Source organism: Mytilus galloprovincialis, chromosome 12, assembly GCF_965363235.1.
Source record: "Mytilus galloprovincialis chromosome 12, xbMytGall1.hap1.1, whole genome shotgun sequence".
Taxonomy (NCBI): Eukaryota; Metazoa; Mollusca; class Bivalvia; order Mytilida; family Mytilidae; genus Mytilus; species Mytilus galloprovincialis.
Window position 1 is genome coordinate 76118082 of NC_134849.1, and position 18533 is coordinate 76136614.

Consider the following 18533-nt stretch of genomic DNA (forward strand, 5'->3'; position numbering starts at 1 on the left):
TTTAGGGTAGCATTCAGATTTACGACAAACAGAAATTGCAAGATTGCCGGAAGTGAACGGGTTGCTAATGCTAATCAAATTTTGGAGATTTTTCAGCTGCATTTTCTTCTCGTAGCATCCTTTGTAACAATTAAACTTGATTAAATTAAATCTCCAGGTAAACAATTGTTTTGAAAAAGTCCAAACATACGTTTGACAGTCACATTTCATCAATTTAAATCGGAATCTAATACCAGGTATCCCAATCATTTGACACAAGCAATGCAAGACAGTAAACCTTATGCGAAGTGGGCTAGTTGATGCGTCAGCCTTTTTAGGGATACTTGCAATAGGTCACAGAATCTCAAGCAGATCATATGATGAAATCCCAAATTTTAAGCTCCATCAGATAGAGTGTTTATTTAACCCTCTTGCTGCCAGTTGTTTTTCAAGATTGCATTTTCGTGTGCTGAATCCTGGTCCGTTCGCGCCCATTCATGTTCACACCCATTCACGTTTACCCCTGTTTACTTTCGCACGCTACACGTTCGCACCCTACACTTTCGCGCTCAATTTTTATTGGTTTTGTGTTGAATAAATCTTAAACATGTTTTGGTTAGTGTATTGCTATAATTTTTTGTTTCATTATTTCAGATCAAAGGGGCAAAGCTGTTAAAAACAATTATCTTTTGAGTTTTTCATTTAAATTCTTCAATGTTTTACTCATACCAAGCTAAATACATGCAGTATTTACATCAAAGCAATCAGTCAAAACAACAATCATGATTTTCTAATTATTCAACTGGAATTTGATTTTTAATTGGGTGCCAACAGACCTTGTGTGCGAGGTGCGAACGTGTAGGGTGCGAAAGTGTATTGGGTGCGAACAGACCTCATACCTTGTGTGCCAGAAAATACGACAGCTCAACGTCTATGACATCAGATGTCCAACAATGACGTCACTTAATATACATTTGATATATGACATCACGCCATAATGACCGTTACATTTGGGACCCACTGAAGAAAAATATAACACTGTTTAATATTTGGTCTTTTATTTGAAAACTGTCCAGTAATGAAATGGCTTGCATAAATTATAACATTGACATATGTGTCCCTCTGGCTTAGTCAGTCATGTCAGTGTGGACACATTTGTCACTCCTGCAGCAAGAAGGTTAAAGATCCGGAGGTTTGGAAATTATCCAGCTGGTACCATCTATGTACATGTATTAGTACTGTGAGCATCTACTTAAATGGTACATACAAGTGTCTTGTAGTTTATTTGAGTAATGGGGGATGACTGGCTGGATATTAAACGTGACATGCAAGGAACTTACATTCAGATATTCATGTACAAAATTGCCCGATATCATATATATGGTCCGTTTTGTTGCGTCCATTTCATCTACATCTACCATCATGACCATTGTCTACATTGTTGAAATTCAAAGGATCTAAGACCCATCACACACATAAGTCATTCAATATAGTGCTCATGTAAAACATATTTATATGTGCAATTAAAATCTCTGCTCTAATGTCATGAAGGTGAATTTATTGAAACAACCATTCCACTATCTACAAATGAATTAGAATGACCCATGTTTTAGTAAGGAAGGGACAGAGTTTTAATTAAAACAAAGTAACACATGTATGCATATGGTTTCTTTTCTGTCATTTGTAAAATGTTTCAAAAGTTTGAATCTTGTGCCAAATATTGTCAGTCCAAAGTTCTTGACCATTGTTGACAGTCAAAAAGGAAAACATGTGATGCAACAGGTTACATTTGTACTACATTCCTCTAATCATTGCTAATTACTTATTTACCTGAATACTACGGCTTCAATCTTTTAATCAATCTTAAAATGATTTTACAATTGTAAATAACTTTTTCCATCATGTTTATGTTTCCATTGCCTTATTTTTCAATTGCTATTTTATACTACATGCATGACATATACCACTGTATAGTCATGATAGTTGTGATTAAACTCAGACATTCAGATATTTGTAAAATTTTTAATTTCTAGAAAAAATAGTATAAGATATATTGCCTCTATGTAAGTCATGTTGGTACATGTCCTTTTTCATGTTTTGAACTACAACAATGTACAATGAAATTTCAATTTATTTGTTATTTATAGGTTAAATGATGGAGGGTGCCAATACAGACGATGAAGGTTTTACAGACGGAGACAGTCCTGAGGATGTTCCCATGGAGAATGTTCCTGATACTGCAGAGGGTTAGTCTGATCATATACATATACAACAACAATGTTAAACTTTATATTTATTCTGGCATATATACCTCTGTAGTATAAAATTTGTTTTGCATGGACACATATAAAAATTGCAGTTGTTATCCAACATGATCATAGGTCTGAACTTTTTTAATTTAGACTTGTATATATATATACCGACAAACATAATGATATCATGAAGCTTGATGTAGGTGGATGTATAAAGTAAACTTCTGCTCTTTACACTTTTTATGTACCCTGTCATCTACAATGTACATATAAGTCGGACATGTCAAAGGACAAAATCAAGTAAAACTTGTGTTACAAAAAAAGAAGATGTCATATGATTGCCATCAAACTATTTTAATGTTTATCAAGCAACTGACAATTTCTGCATGTACATAGTTGTTTTTTCAATGGAATTTTGGTCTGTTTACCAATAAAAAAATCAAGCTTCTGGGGAAAATATTCAAAAAATGTTATAAACACTTATTGAAGTGATTAAATTTTAATTTCTGAAATTACTTGTTTCAGTGATTTTGAAAAGTCTGTGCGAAAATTTTAAATATTTCACAGCCAAAATCACTCAAAGAAGTGATTTTGAAATCACTTCTTTAAGAAACACCCCTGACTGTTACATTTTAGTTGTAATTTCTTTACATTGATTCCTCATAATTTCAATATTTATAAATCGATTTTTTGGTATTTAGACTGTAACTTTTTTTAATTTTCAGATGATGTATTAAATGACAAAAGTGCTTCAGTATACTACACAGTACAGAACACTACAGAAGGAACAAATTATAGCAAACAGGAAGTCGAACAAATGATGAAAATTGACTCATACCAGAGAAAGATAGACACTTGTCATTTGTAAGTTGTTTGTTGGTAAAGAAAATAACTGTTTAGTGTCTTTATAATAATTTAATTTAAACTTTAAATATCAGCTGTATTTGTACAAGGCTATGAAACCTTTTCATCCCAATTAATGAGTTTGTTATGAATGAAATCAATATAACTTTAACACAGAATGCAATGAGGAGCCCAAATTCGACTATGGTAAAAGTAATTTGACATAAGCTTTTGCTCACAATAGAAGCAGGATACCAGAAGACTATACACATGTAGTATGTACATGTATTGCTTGTGTTATCTGTACACCTGTATTAGTATAGTAGAAAGGTTGATCCCAGGATAAATTTGATTTTAAATTATTGTTTTATAACAATTCTAATTGCTAATTTTCAAAATTGCATAGTAGTGTGAGGTAATGGAAGATTTAAATTTTATTTCCAGTTATTTTCCTGTTTTAGCCTTGATTTTTGAAAAGCCAAGGTAGTTCCAAGCTTGGACCATCAGCAATTTTTTTTGTTGAGAAACATGAGAAAAGGGGGTTTCAATATTGTGTGTTGCCTTCTTTCAGTTGGTTCAGTATATTGTATACAGTCCTACTGAAACAAGACTTATTGAGATTTTATGTTTTAATATACATGTTTACTAGATTTTATACTTTTATTGTTAGTTTGAACTTCTTTAGAAATGTAGTCAATCATGTGTCAATAGAAAAAAGAAACAAATTAAAAAAAAAAGGAAAAAATGTTTTAAAGTTTGCCACTGATGAAATGTTTAAATATGCCTACTGTGGATTAATATATTTTTATGAGATTTTTCATGGATACTTGATTTTGTTGTTTTGCCAAATTTTCATATAAGCATGATAAACCTACAGGAGGTTTCTAACTTGCTGAACATTTAAATTTCTGGTTTTGCCTCTATCATGTATATATCCTAAAGATTCATGAAAATTTATACAAAAAAATATGCAACTGTAATGAGACACAAGTAAATGTAACATATAAAGTATTTATAAAAAATAGTTAATTCACAGTATTTTCATGATTTTGTAGATCTGACTTTGATCTGACTTTTTACATTCGAAAGTCAAATGAACATGAAGAAATGTAATTAAATCATTACCTAAAAAATTACCTTTGACCTTTATATTCTTAGATGTGGGGAGTGTTGGTATGACAGTAAATGTTCTGCAGCGTGTAGAGAATGTGAAGGCTTTCCTATTTTATATTTTTAGATGTGGCGAGTGTTGGTATGACAGTAAATGTTCTGCAGCGTGTAGAGAATGTGAAGGCTTTCCTATTTTATATTTTTAGATGTGGGGAGTGTTGGTATGACAGTAAATGTTCTGCAGCGTGTAGAGAATGTGAAGGCTTTCCTATTTTATATTTTTAGATGTGGCGAGTGTTGGTATGACAGTAAATGTTCTGCAGCGTGTAGAGAATGTGAAGGCTTTCCTATTTTATATTTTTAGATGTGGCGAGTGTTGGTATGACAGTAAATGTTCTGCAGCGTGTAGAGAATGTGAAGGTTTTCCTATTTTATATTTTTAGATGTGGCGAGTGTTGGTATGACAGTAAATGTTCTGCAGCGTGTAGAGAATGTGAAGGCTTTCCTATTTTATATTTTTAGATGTGGCGAGTGTTGGTATGACAGTAAATGTTCTGCAGCGTGTAGAGAATGTGAAGGCTTTCCTATTTTATATTTTTAGATGTGGCGAGTGTTGGTATGACAGTAAATGTTCTGCAGCGTGTAGAGAATGTGAAGGCTTTCCTATTTTATATTTTTAGATGTGGTGAGTGTTGGTATGACAGTAAATGTTCTGCAGCGTGTAGAGAATGTGAAGGCTTTCCTATTTTATATTTTTAGATGTGGCGAGTGTTGGTATGACAGTAAATGTTCTGCAGCGTGTAGAGAATGTGAAGGCTTTCCTATTTTATATTTTTAGATGTGGCGAGTGTTGGTATGACAGTAAATGTTCTGCAGCGTGTAGAGAATGTGAAGGTTTTCCTATTTTATATTTTTAGATGTGGCGAGTGTTGGTATGACAGTAAATGTTCTGCAGCGTGTAGAGAATGTGAAGGCTTTCCTATTTTATATTTTTAGATGTGGTGAGTGTTGGTATGACAGTAAATGTTCTGCAGCGTGTAGAGAATGTGAAGGCTTTCCTATTTTATATTTTTAGATGTGGTGAGTGTTGGTATGACAGTAAATGTTCTGCAGCATGTAGAGAATGTGAAGGCTTTCCTATTTTATATTTTTAGATGTGGTGAGTGTTGGTATGACAGTAAATGTTCTGCAGCGTGTAGAGAATGTGAAGGCTTTCCTATTTTATATTTTTAGATGTGGGGAGTGTTGGTATGACAGTAAATGTTCTGCAGCGTGTAGAGAATGTGAAGGCTTTCCTATTTTATATTTTTAGATGTGGCGAGTGTTGGTATGACAGTAAATGTTCTGCAGCGTGTAGAGAATGTGAAGGTTTTCCTATTTTATATTTTTAGATGTGGCGAGTGTTGGTATGACAGTAAATGTTCTGCAGCATGTAGAGAATGTGAAGGCTTTCCTATTTTATATTTTTAGATGTGGTGAGTGTTGGTATGACAGTAAATGTTCTGCAGCATGTAGAGAATGTGAAGGCTTTCCTATTTTATATTTTTAGATGTGGTGAGTGTTGGTATGACAGTAAATGTTCTGCAGCATGTAGAGAATGTGAAGGCTTTCCTGTTTTATATTTTTAGATGTGGTGAGTGTTGGTATGACAGTAAATGTTCTGCAGCGTGTAGAGAATGTGAAGGCTTTCCTATTTTATATTTTTAGATGTGGCGAGTGTTGGTATGACAGTAAATGTTCTGCAGCGTGTAGAGAATGTGAAGGTTTTCCTATTTTATATTTTTAGATGTGGCGAGTGTTGGTATGACAGTAAATGTTCTGCAGCGTGTAGAGAATGTGAAGGCTTTCCTATTTTATATTTTTAGATGTGGTGAGTGTTGGTATGACAGTAAATGTTCTGCAGCGTGTAGAGAATGTGAAGGTTTTCCTATTTTATATTTTTAGATGTGGCGAGTGTTGGTATGACAGTAAATGTTCTGCAGCGTGTAGAGAATGTGAAGGTTTTCCTATTTTATATTTTTAGATGTGGTGAGTGTTGGTATGACAGTAAATGTTCTGCAGCATGTAGAGAATGTGAAGGCTTTCCTGTTTTATATTTTTAGATGTGGTGAGTGTTGGTATGACAGTAAATGTTCTGCAGCGTGTAGAGAATGTGAAGGTTTTCCTATTTTATATTTTTAGATGTGGCGAGTGTTGGTATGACAGTAAATGTTCTGCAGCGTGTAGAGAATGTGAAGGCTTTCCTATTTTATATTTTTAGATGTGGTGAGTGTTGGTATGACAGTAAATGTTCTGCAGCGTGTAGAGAATGTGAAGGCTTTCCTATTTTATATTTTTAGATGTGGTGAGTGTTGGTATGACAGTAAATGTTCTGCAGCGTGTAGAGAATGTGAAGGTTTTCCTATTTTATATTTTTAGATGTGGTGAGTGTTGGTATGACAGTAAATGTTCTGCAGCGTGTAGAGAATGTGAAGGCTTTCCTATTTTATATTTTTAGATGTGGTGAGTGTTGGTATGACAGTAAATGTTCTGCAGCATGTGGAGAATGTGAAGGCTTTCCTATTTTATATTTTTAGATGTGGTGAGTGTTGGTATGACAGTAAATGTTCTGCAGCGTGTAGAGAATGTGAAGGTTTTCCTATTTTATATTTTTAGATGTGGCGAGTGTTGGTATGACAGTAAATGTTCTGCAGCGTGTAGAGAATGTGAAGGTTTTCCTATTTTATATTTTTAGATGTGGTGAGTGTTGGTATGACAGTAAATGTTCTGCAGCATGTAGAGAATGTGAAGGCTTTCCTATTTTATATTTTTAGATGTGGTGAGTGTTGGTATGACAGTAAATGTTCTGCAGCGTGTAGAGAATGTGAAGGCTTTCCTATTTTATATTTTTAGATGTGGCGAGTGTTGGTATGACAGTAAATGTTCTGCAGCGTGTAGAGAATGTGAAGGCTTTCCTATTTTATATTTTTAGATGTGGCGAGTGTTGGTATGACAGTAAATGTTCTGCAGCGTGTAGAGAATGTGAAGGTTTTCCTATTTTATATTTTTAGATGTGGTGAGTGTTGGTATGACAGTAAATGTTCTGCAGCATGTAGAGAATGTGAAGGTTTTCCTATTTTATATTTTTAGATGTGGCGAGTGTTGGTATGACAGTAAATGTTCTGCAGCGTGTAGAGAATGTGAAGGTTTTCCTATTTTATATTTTTAGATGTGGCGAGTGTTGGTATGACAGTAAATGTTCTGCAGCATGTAGAGAATGTGAAGGTTTTCCTATTTTATATTTTTAGATGTGGGGAGTGTTGGTATGACAGTAAATGTTCTGCAGCGTGTAGAGAATGTGAAGGTTTTCCTATTTTATATTTTTAGATGTGGGGAGTGTTGGTATGACAGTAAATGTTCTGCAGCGTGTAGAGAATGTGAAGGTTTTCCTATTTTATATTTTTAGATGTGGGGAGTGTTGGTATGACAGTAAATGTTCTGCAGCATGTAGAGAATGTGAAGGTTTTCCTATTTTATATTTTTAGATGTGGGGAGTGTTGGTATGACAGTAAATGTTCTGCAGCGTGTAGAGAATGTGAAGGTTTTCCTATTTTATATTTTTAGATGTGGGGAGTGTTGGTATGACAGTAAATGTTCTGCAGCGTGTAGAGAATGTGAAGGTTTTCCTATTTTATATTTTTAGATGTGGGGAGTGTTGGTATGACAGTAAATGTTCTGCAGCGTGTAGAGAATGTGAAGGTTTTCCTATTTTATATTTTTAGATGTGGGGAGTGTTGGTATGACAGTAAATGTTCTGCAGCATGTAGAGAATGTGAAGGTTTTCCTATTTTATATTTTTAGATGTGGGGAGTGTTGGTATGACAGTAAATGTTCTGCAGCGTGTAGAGAATGTGAAGGTTTTCCTATTTTATATTTTTAGATGTGGGGAGTGTTGGTATGACAGTAAATGTTCTGCAGCGTGTAGAGAATGTGAAGGTTTTCCTATTTTATATTTTTAGATGTGGGGAGTGTTGGTATGACAGTAAATGTTCTGCAGCCTGTAGAGAATGTGAAGGTTTTCCTATTTTATATTTTTAGATGTGGGGAGTGTTGGTATGACAGTAAATGTTCTGCAGCGTGTAGAGAATGTGAAGGTTTTCCTATTTTATATTTTTAGATGTGGGGAGTGTTGGTATGACAGTAAATGTTCTGCAGCGTGTAGAGAATGTGAAGGTTTTCCTATTTTATATTTTTAGATGTGGGGAGTGTTGGTATGACAGTAAATGTTCTGCAGCGTGTAGAGAATGTGAAGGTTTTCCTATTTTATATTTTTAGATGTGGGGAGTGTTGGTATGACAGTAAATGTTCTGCAGCGTGTAGAGAATGTGAAGGTTTTCCTATTTTATATTTTTAGATGTGGGGAGTGTTGGTATGACAGTAAATGTTCTGCAGCGTGTAGAGAATGTGAAGGTTTTCCTATTTTATATTTTTAGATGTGGGGAGTGTTGGTATGACAGTAAATGTTCTGCAGCGTGTAGAGAATGTGAAGGTTTTCCTATTTTATATTTTTAGATGTGGGGAGTGTTGGTATGACAGTAAATGTTCTGCAGCGTGTAGAGAATGTGAAGGTTTTCCTATTTTATATTTTTAGATGTGGGGAGTGTTGGTATGACAGTAAATGTTCTGCAGCGTGTAGAGAATGTGAAGGTTTTCCTATTTTATATTTTTAGATGTGGGGAGTGTTGGTATGACAGTAAATGTTCTGCAGCGTGTAGAGAATGTGAAGGTTTTCCTATTTTATATTTTTAGATGTGGGGAGTGTTGGTATGACAGTAAATGTTCTGCAGCGTGTAGAGAATGTGAAGGTTTTCCTATTTTATATTTTTAGATGTGGGGAGTGTTGGTATGACAGTAAATGTTCTGCAGCGTGTAGAGAATGTGAAGGCTTTCCTATTTTATATTTTTAGATGTGGGGAGTGTTGGTATGACAGTAAATGTTCTGCAGCGTGTAGAGAATGTGAAGGTTTTCCTATTTTATATTTTTAGATGTGGGGAGTGTTGGTATGACAGTAAATGTTCTGCAGCGTGTAGAGAATGTGAAGGTTTTCCTATTTTATATTTTTAGATGTGGGGAGTGTTGGTATGACAGTAAATGTTCTGCAGCGTGTAGAGAATGTGAAGGTTTTCCTATTTTATATTTTTAGATGTGGGGAGTGTTGGTATGACAGTAAATGTTCTGCAGCGTGTAGAGAATGTGAAGGTTTTCCTATTTTATATTTTTAGATGTGGGGAGTGTTGGTATGACAGTAAATGTTCTGCAGCGTGTAGAGAATGTGAAGGTTTTCCTATTTTATATTTTTAGATGTGGGGAGTGTTGGTATGACAGTAAATGTTCTGCAGCCTGTAGAGAATGTGAAGGTTTTCCTATTTTATATTTTTAGATGTGGGGAGTGTTGGTATGACAGTAAATGTTCTGCAGCGTGTAGAGAATGTGAAGGTTTTCCTATTTTATATTTTTAGATGTGGCGAGTGTTGGTATGACAGTAAATGTTCTGCAGCGTGTAGAGAATGTGAAGGCTTTCCTATTTTATATTTTTAGATGTGGCGAGTGTTGGTATGACAGTAAATGTTCTGCAGCGTGTAGAGAATGTGAAGGCTTTCCTATTTTATATTTTTAGATGTGGGGAGTGTTGGTATGACAGTAAATGTTCTGCAGCGTGTAGAGAATGTGAAGGTTTTCCTATTTTATATATTTAGATGTGGGGAGTGTTGGTATGACAGTAAATGTTCTGCAGCATGTAGAGAATGTGAAGGTTTTCCTATTTTATATTTTTAGATGTGGGGAGTGTTGGTATGACAGTAAATGTTCTGCAGCGTGTAGAGAATGTGAAGGTTTTCCTATTTTATATTTTTAGATGTGGGGAGTGTTGGTATGACAGTAAATGTTCTGCAGCGTGTAGAGAATGTGAAGGTTTTCCTATTTTATATTTTTAGATGTGGGGAGTGTTGGTATGACAGTAAATGTTCTGCAGCGTGTAGAGAATGTGAAGGCTTTCCTATTTTATATTTTTAGATGTGGGGAGTGTTGGTATGACAGTAAATGTTCTGCAGCGTGTAGAGAATGTGAAGGTTTTCCTATTTTATATTTTTAGATGTGGGGAGTGTTGGTATGACAGTAAATGTTCTGCAGCATGTAGAGAATGTGAAGGTTTTCCTATTTTATATTTTTAGATGTGGGGAGTGTTGGTATGACAGTAAATGTTCTGCAGCGTGTAGAGAATGTGAAGGTTTTCCTATTTTATATTTTTAGATGTGGGGAGTGTTGGTATGACAGTAAATGTTCTGCAGCGTGTAGAGAATGTGAAGGTTTTCCTATTTTATATTTTTAGATGTGGGGAGTGTTGGTATGACAGTAAATGTTCTGCAGCGTGTAGAGAATGTGAAGGTTTTCCTATTTTATATTTTTAGATGTGGGGAGTGTTGGTATGACAGTAAATGTTCTGCAGCCTGTAGAGAATGTGAAGGTTTTCCTATTTTATATTTTTAGATGTGGGGAGTGTTGGTATGACAGTAAATGTTCTGCAGCGTGTAGAGAATGTGAAGGTTTTCCTATTTTATATTTTTAGATGTGGGGAGTGTTGGTATGACAGTAAATGTTCTGCAGCGTGTAGAGAATGTGAAGGCTTTCCTATGACTAGACCTTGTCCTGTATGTAATGGCCAGTGCAATGAAACATGGACCAGAAATGTTAAATTAGTAAGTTGACGAACATTTACATGTAATAGAAGTGGTATGATTGCCAATTATACAACTCTCCACAAGAGGATAGGTCAATTTATGGCATTCAAAGATGAGAAAAGCTCATATCGCATAGTTGGCTATAAAAGGCCCAAAAATGACAATTGTAAAACAACTCAAACAAGAAAACTAACTTATTTATTTTATATAGATACTGTCAAAAAAATCAATTCATGATTTATGTTATAAGAGTTAGAAATATTATAAAAGATATTTCTTAATTTAACATTCAAAACTATACATTCATCAGATCAAAACATTACCAAAACTGAATTTTCATGAATAAAGGAGGATTTGAAAAATACTGCTTGAAAAATTTGTAAACTTTTACCAACAGAATAGTGGTGAATTCATAGTTAACCCTTTCGCCGATGAGTCCCGGTTTACCGGGATTCACGCTTCAGACAGCTGACGATGAGTCCCGTTTTACCGGGATCGGAATACCTCTTTTATATTTCCTGCTCAAAACAGTGCAAACATGAGTTATCTTTCTTTGATGAATACCCGGATGAAAGTGTAAACATGGCGCTTCCGTTTGTTGAAAACAGTGTCAAAATCAGACGAAATTTACGAGAATTTGAAATGAGGGAACATTTTTTGAAAGAATATGGAAGAATTGAAGCCAAACAAGTATACTTTTTTGACATAAAATGTCGTTTTATGTACAAAACACTTGGAATGGACATCGTTCAGTGCGAGGAATTTGTACAGCCTTCATAAAATTTTTCAAAATTTTGCCGTTTTGGGTTGAAAAATTACGATTTGGGGTCTTAGAGCAGAATTTTGAGAATTTCACCTAGATAATGCTGAAAATTTGAAAATTTGAATATTTTATAAAGAATAAATTATCAAAACATGAACAAAACTGTGAACATGGTGTTAGTGAATGAAATAAATACACGAATAACTACAAACAAGTTTTTAACCGGATTTTTGTGACAAAAATGTCGGTTATTGATTTGGGGATGTGCGGCGGGCGGCCTGACAGTCGGGCGGCCAGGCAGTCGGGCGGCCGGGTGGTCGGGCGGGCGGCAATCAAATGTTGTCCGTGCATTAACTCATGAACCGTTCAGCCAAAGCTTTTAAAATTTTAATATGTTGTTACTGACAACTAAATGAAGGTCAAGTTCAATAATGGCGATTTTGACTTTTACTGTTCAGGAGTTATGGTTCTTGAAAGATTGAAAAATGAAGTTTTCAGTCGTGTCCGTGCATTTACGCATGAACTGTTCTACCAAAGCTTCCCAAATTTTAATATGTTGTTACTGATGACAAAATGGAGGTCAAGTTCAATAATGACGATTTTGACTTTTACCGTTCAGGAGTTATGGTTCTTGAAAGATTGAAAAATGGAGTTTCCAGTTGTCTCCGTGCATTTACGCATGAACTGTTCTACCAAAGCGTCCCAAATTTTAATATGTTGTAACTGATGACAAAATAGAGGTCAAGTTAAATAATGACGGTTTTGACTTTTACCGTTCAGGAGTTATGGTTCTTGAAAGATTGAAAAATGGTGTTTCCAGGTGTGTCCGTGCATTTTCTCATGAACCATTCAACCAAAGCTTTTGAAATTTTAATATGTTGATACTGATGACAAAATGGAGGTCAAATTTGATATTGACGATTTTCACTTTCACCATTCATCAGTAATGGTTCTTGTAATATTGCCAGGACACAAATAAATATTAATAAATCCGGTTTGCTGTCGTGACAGGCTCTTGTTATTGACATTTATTATGAAGATCTCCCACTTGAGTAAAAGTAGCCAGGGAAGCCATCGTCTCAGAGTAGCTTCTGTCTGGGCAGCAATCGGTGAAAGGGTTAAGACATATTTGAACAATTTTACACAAATGTACACTTTTTTGGAATGACATTAAACATATTAAAAGGAAATGCTGAATGAACATCAATATTGAGACATCAAAGCAACAACACAAGTCTTTAAAGATATACAGTTATCTGAATCTGCTCAAAATCAAAATCAAAATAACAATGAAGATATTGTATGATTGCCAATGTGACAACTCTCCACCAGAGACCAAATAATGTAGATATAAAGTATAGGTTGCTGAAAGACTTCAACAATGAACAAAACCTATATGGCATCCCAGGCTACCTACAAAATGACCCAGCAGTTTAGTGAAACCAACAATCTCTTTTTGCATTGCCTTACATAAGACCAAAAATAGTAAAAATGAACCACACTATAAATTATAACTGCTGAGGTCAGCTACCAACCAGTGACAACAAATTAATTATATGATATCTTTTTGTTTTGCCTAATTAATTGTTATCTTTTTGTTTTGCAGTCTCATTCATATCACGAGGCCCACTGGGAAGGAACATGTAAACTCCCCCCTGAGATGCAGCAGGCATTTATGATACGTAAATTTATGGACTCATCTGAAGAGACTTTAACAGAAAGCATGCAAGATTTGTCAACTACATGATTATTATATATCATTATTTTGTCGTCCAAGGGCTTTCTATTCATCGATCGCTGATGAGATAATCAGTTTATCAACCTTCATGGCCGCTGAAAACATATTGGGAATTTCATCGCCTCAGAAAACATATTGGGAATTTCATCGCCTCAGAAAACATATTGGAAATTTCATCGCCTCAGAAAACATATTGGGAATTTCATCGCCTCAGAAAACATATTGGAAATTTCATCGCCTCAGAAAACATATTGGGAATTTCATCGCCTCAGAAAACATATTGGAAATTTTATCACCTCAGAAAACATATTGGAAATTTTATCACCTCAGAAAACATATTGGAAATTTTATCACCTCAGAAAACATATTGGAAATTTTATCACCTCAGAAAACATATTGGAAATTTTATCGCCTCAAAAAACATATTGGAAATTTCATCGCCTCAAAAAACATATTGGAAATTTCATCGCCTCAAAAAACATATTGGAAATTTTATCGCCTCAAAAAACATATTGGAAATTTCATCGCCTCAGAAAACATATTGGAAATTTCATCGCTCAGAAAATTTACCAGCATATATTGCAATGCTTGATTGTAAGCTTAGAAATGGGACTATTGATCGTCATTGCTGATGCAAATGTATTTGAATTGAACATTTATTGCTAACATATACTGTTTTTTTTAACATACATATACATTGCTGGGTATGAGTTTTGCAATCTTAAGATTTGTAGTTATCAGCATTCACCATATTCATGGCTGAGATCAAAATATTGCTTAGCTTATTTATTGCAGCACAGTTGTTGCAATTTTTTTTTTCATCATACATACATTACAAATCTAAAATATTTAGGATGAGATACTAGATAGTTGATCATTGTTTACTATTAAAAAAAATAACTGGGGCATTCATCCCTACTAGAACGTGTTTAATAACCATGACTACCCACAAGGGTCTGGCACAGAATTCATCTAAAAAATAGCATTTGTAAACACCATTGTATTAGAAAATGTATTTTGACATTTTTAACTGACACAGTTGATCTGGATAAAGTTTGCACATATATGTAGGACTCAGAGGTGCGATGGGGACGCTGAAGTGCGATGGTCACGCTGAAGTGCGATGGTCCACGCCGAAGTACGATGGTCCTTTTGCTGAGGTGCGATGGTTTGGTCTGATGTTAGCATATTGTGACGTTTCGCCTTAGTAAAATACAACATAGATTCGCAGGCCGGACGATAGGGTTGTGTAGATGAAGGTTTCATGTTAACAAAGGAAACGAAGGGAAAAAGAAAGTACCGAACTATTCAAGTTCCGAAGAGTTTTGAGCATTATAAGTTGAGGTTACAAACTAGTCGTGCAACAAATCATTGAGAGCAAAGCAGCTGATGGATGAACTTGGTCTGCATATCGGAAAACCAGTGTTAGGAATTATGCCACAAACCAAAAACAAATAAATAAAGCATATTGATCTAAATATTAATTTGGATTTACCTTTAAGTAAAAGTCTCGTGATTCTATGTCGACAATTTAATAGAAAAAAAATGTACTATTGTACTAGTAATGTTTTTTGCTATATCAAGTTGCTATGATGATGAATCCTGATTTGTAAGAACACTGTCATTCTAGTCTTTTTTTTTTATAGTGGTTGCAGTGTTGATGTTTTACAACATGTTAGGCCAAAATTGACCTACAATGTAACTGATCCCTACATGTACTTCCCAATTTGTCATCACCTAATTTTTTCGTGGAATAATCAACAAGGATCGCTATTTGTCATACATAAATGCACAAAGTGTTTTTTTACTCCGTGAGCAATCGGGTATATATAAATGGATGAATAATTGTTGTGAGCATTTCTAAGTTTTGTCGTAATATATAATAAAATGAGATGGACCCTTCTAGGTACTATTATACAGACCTACACGCTGTATCTTTTTTTTTTCGTCTTGAACGGCATATTATTTTACTCTCAACTACTGCGTGCTAATCGGAGAATTAGCATATTTTAAAATTAGATTAAAAAAATCAAAATTTAAAGCCTTAAGTTTTGTTTGACATAAACAGAAAATTAAAATCTTCATAATTCGAGGCTAAGGGCTATACATTTTCTCAAATCGTTATGATATTATTTCATTTAACCAGCTTGTATATACATTTTGTTTTTTTTCCAATGTCACAGGAAGACCATCGTACTTCAGCGTAACCATCATCGCACTTCGGCGTATAGTTATCAACTAGTTAACGTCACAATGTCACCATCGCACTTCAGCGTATTAACCAACGCACTTCAGCATGGACCATCGCACTTCAGCGTGACCATCGCGGTTCGGAGTACCATCGCGGTTCCGAGTCCTACATATATATGCATTAATATAGTGTACATGGCCAATCCTAAATTATATGTCTTCTTTAAAAAAAACATATCATGTCAGTTTTTATACATCACTCACAAATACCATTGGAAGCTTATTTGGGACGCCAGTGTTCTAGTAAATTTCATATAACTTTTTTACAAGTTTAGAAATACCATTGCAATTTCAAATTAATGATCAACATAACTAGGTAGCCTCAACATGGCTATCATTGACCTGAGACCTTGGGGTTTATGACCTTGGGTAACATGCATATCTCTTTAATCATATAATCATCATAAGATATATAGTGTTATTGTATCTGTTTAAAACATTATTGAATCTGTTTAATATTAAGCATAGCCACAAGAACAACATTACTAGATAATATGACATCAAATGCGTTACTGTGCCGGTATTGAAATCATTTGTATTTTCTCAGCTTGTTGCTCATTGGGTTCAGGTTTTTTTTGTATCAGTTTGTGTTCAGAAGTATTATTTTTCACAGATCTCTTGAAATGTAATATTGTACTAGATATATTCACTGTCGTGTTAATTTTTATGAATGAAAAAATAGGAAAAGTTAATGCTGTGTATGAATTCATTGATGGATTGTCTTTCGTAGTATTAATGTTTTTAAATGTTTTGTTTGTGGATTCAAACAATGCATTTATAACATGTTTAAAAATACCATTGAGTGGTCATTCTTTTTTATGACAGATAAACTTGCATATGTTATGTTCTTTGTCATTTATCATGTTCATTTTCATTATAATTAGGAGGTAAAGTGAGTTTAAAATTACCATTATTATAATTTACGGTTTTCCTATGAAGTCATTTAAGGGAATATTCAGTAAAATCCATCTCAATCATATCACAATATCATGTTATATGGGCAATTTCACACATTTTTTAGTCGAATAAAGGACATACAGTGGTATTTTTAAATGCAGACTAAATTCACAGTTTGAAAGAAGACACTATTAAACAAAAATATAAAATTCAGCATGTTTCATTATAAGGGAAGCTGATGGTGTTTTGTTAACCATGACAAAACCAATTTATAATCTTCTACATCTGAAATATTTCTGTATTACAGCCGATTTCATTGAGTGTGTAGCCAAAGGTAATATCTTTGGTTAGCTTGCTTGTAAGTCCGACAGGTAAACATATATCTTTTGTCTGTTGGACTAGGCTTTGAAAGGAGGGTAGTATACCTTACCTAATAATGACTTCAAGGTTCAGCTAGATTAAGGTAGCACAATACAAAGATTTTTCATCCCCAATCAGACATCTTTAAACTGCTGTAATTCCACTCATCTTTCTTTAAATTTTATAAATGAGGTACCAAAAGAAAGAAGAAGGAATAATCTTTCAAATTGTGGTTATTTCATTATGACATAATTATTACATAATTAATTGTTATGTAATTAGTTGCCATTCTGTGATGTCCATACTTGAATGAATTTAGCTTCTTTGTTCTTCATAGCATCCTAAACATTTTTATAGATTCTTGCACAACACAGTTTGACCTCCAAAACTGTGTCTCAGATTTTTCCTATTGTATTTCATTCTCTCATAAATCTTCAATGAAGTTTGCAACATCAATTCATTAGAGACCACTAAGTTCAATTGGGTATAAAATTTGTTCTATTGATGTTTTTGGAAATCTGAGACACAGTTTTGGAGGTCAAGCTGTGTTGTACAAGAATCTATAAAATATTTTGGGATGCTATGAAAAACAAAGACGCTAAATTCATTCAAGTGTGGACATCACAATATAGCGACTAATTACATAATAATTAATTATGTAATAATTATGTCATAATGAAATTATCACAATTTGAAAGATTAATCTTTCTTCTTTCTTTTGGTACCTCATTTATAAAATATAAAGAAGGATGAAATGAATTACATCAGTTTAAAGTTGTCTGATTGGGAGTGACAAAATCTTTGTATTGTGCTACCTTAAGCTAACCAAAGATATTAGCTTTGGCTTCACACTCAATGAAATCAGCTGTAAAGTTGAATTGATAATGAGATTAATTGATAATTTTGTTGTTGCAAATGAATGCATAATAATGAAATATCTATGACATTGATATATATTACTATAAATAGTAAATTTATAGGTAAAAAATGATATGATCTTGACATATGTGCTATGATAACTACTATTTACACATACTACATGAATGAGGATTCCTTACTTTCTGATGTTTTGCAATCTAACATTCAAGGCAACATACCTAATACATTCCTTAAGTACATTTTATCAAAATACATAAAGGGGTAAGAAAAAGCAAATAAAAAAACTTCTTGACAAGCTTTGGTATTTGAAATGCAACATATACAAACTGCCAAACATAAGGTTGAAAGGAGGTCATTTAAATTACTATTTGAATGGTTATTCTTGGAAAGTTCCTTCTCTGAAATCAGCTAATATAATTTTCTTTTTCACCTAAATAGGTAATATTTTGCGGTAAATAATCTGATTTTTTCCTGCTAAAAGATTCTATTAATTCACTAATATGACCACCAGAGATCAGAATGTAAAGAATTATGTTGATATTTTGTTTGTAAATGAATGAATTGTGTTCCAAGTCATGATACCATGGTTTTGGAATAATTGTGTTGATATTTCTGTGTATATATCTGTTTATATATAGCTATATGAGGTGAATCTCTTTAAAATATATCTTTTATTGGTAAAGTACTATGGACAGTAAATAAGGAAAATTTTAAAAAGAAATCAATGCTTCAAGACAATCTTTAG

The 18533-nt window shown here is 33.9% G+C and overlaps 1 protein-coding gene across 2 annotated transcripts; it reads left to right on the forward strand.

Annotated features, from left to right (window-relative positions):
* The first annotated feature begins 18 nt into the window (after positions 1-18).
* On the forward strand, positions 19-17009 carry LOC143054869 (uncharacterized). Of its 2 annotated transcripts, XM_076227949.1 has the most exons (6): positions 19-157; positions 2127-2225; positions 2957-3095; positions 7393-7448; positions 10846-10919; positions 13271-17009. In XM_076227949.1, exons 2-6 carry the CDS (start codon positions 2132-2134, stop codon positions 13409-13411), a joined length of 504 nt encoding a protein of 167 aa, XP_076084064.1. In that variant the 5' UTR covers positions 19-157; positions 2127-2131; the 3' UTR covers positions 13412-17009. The 2 variants fall into 2 exon arrangements, with proteins under 2 accessions (XP_076084064.1, XP_076084063.1); XM_076227948.1 differs by lacking the exon at positions 7393-7448 and having other exon boundaries at positions 10790-10919.
* The last annotated feature ends 1524 nt before the right edge of the window (positions 17010-18533 follow it).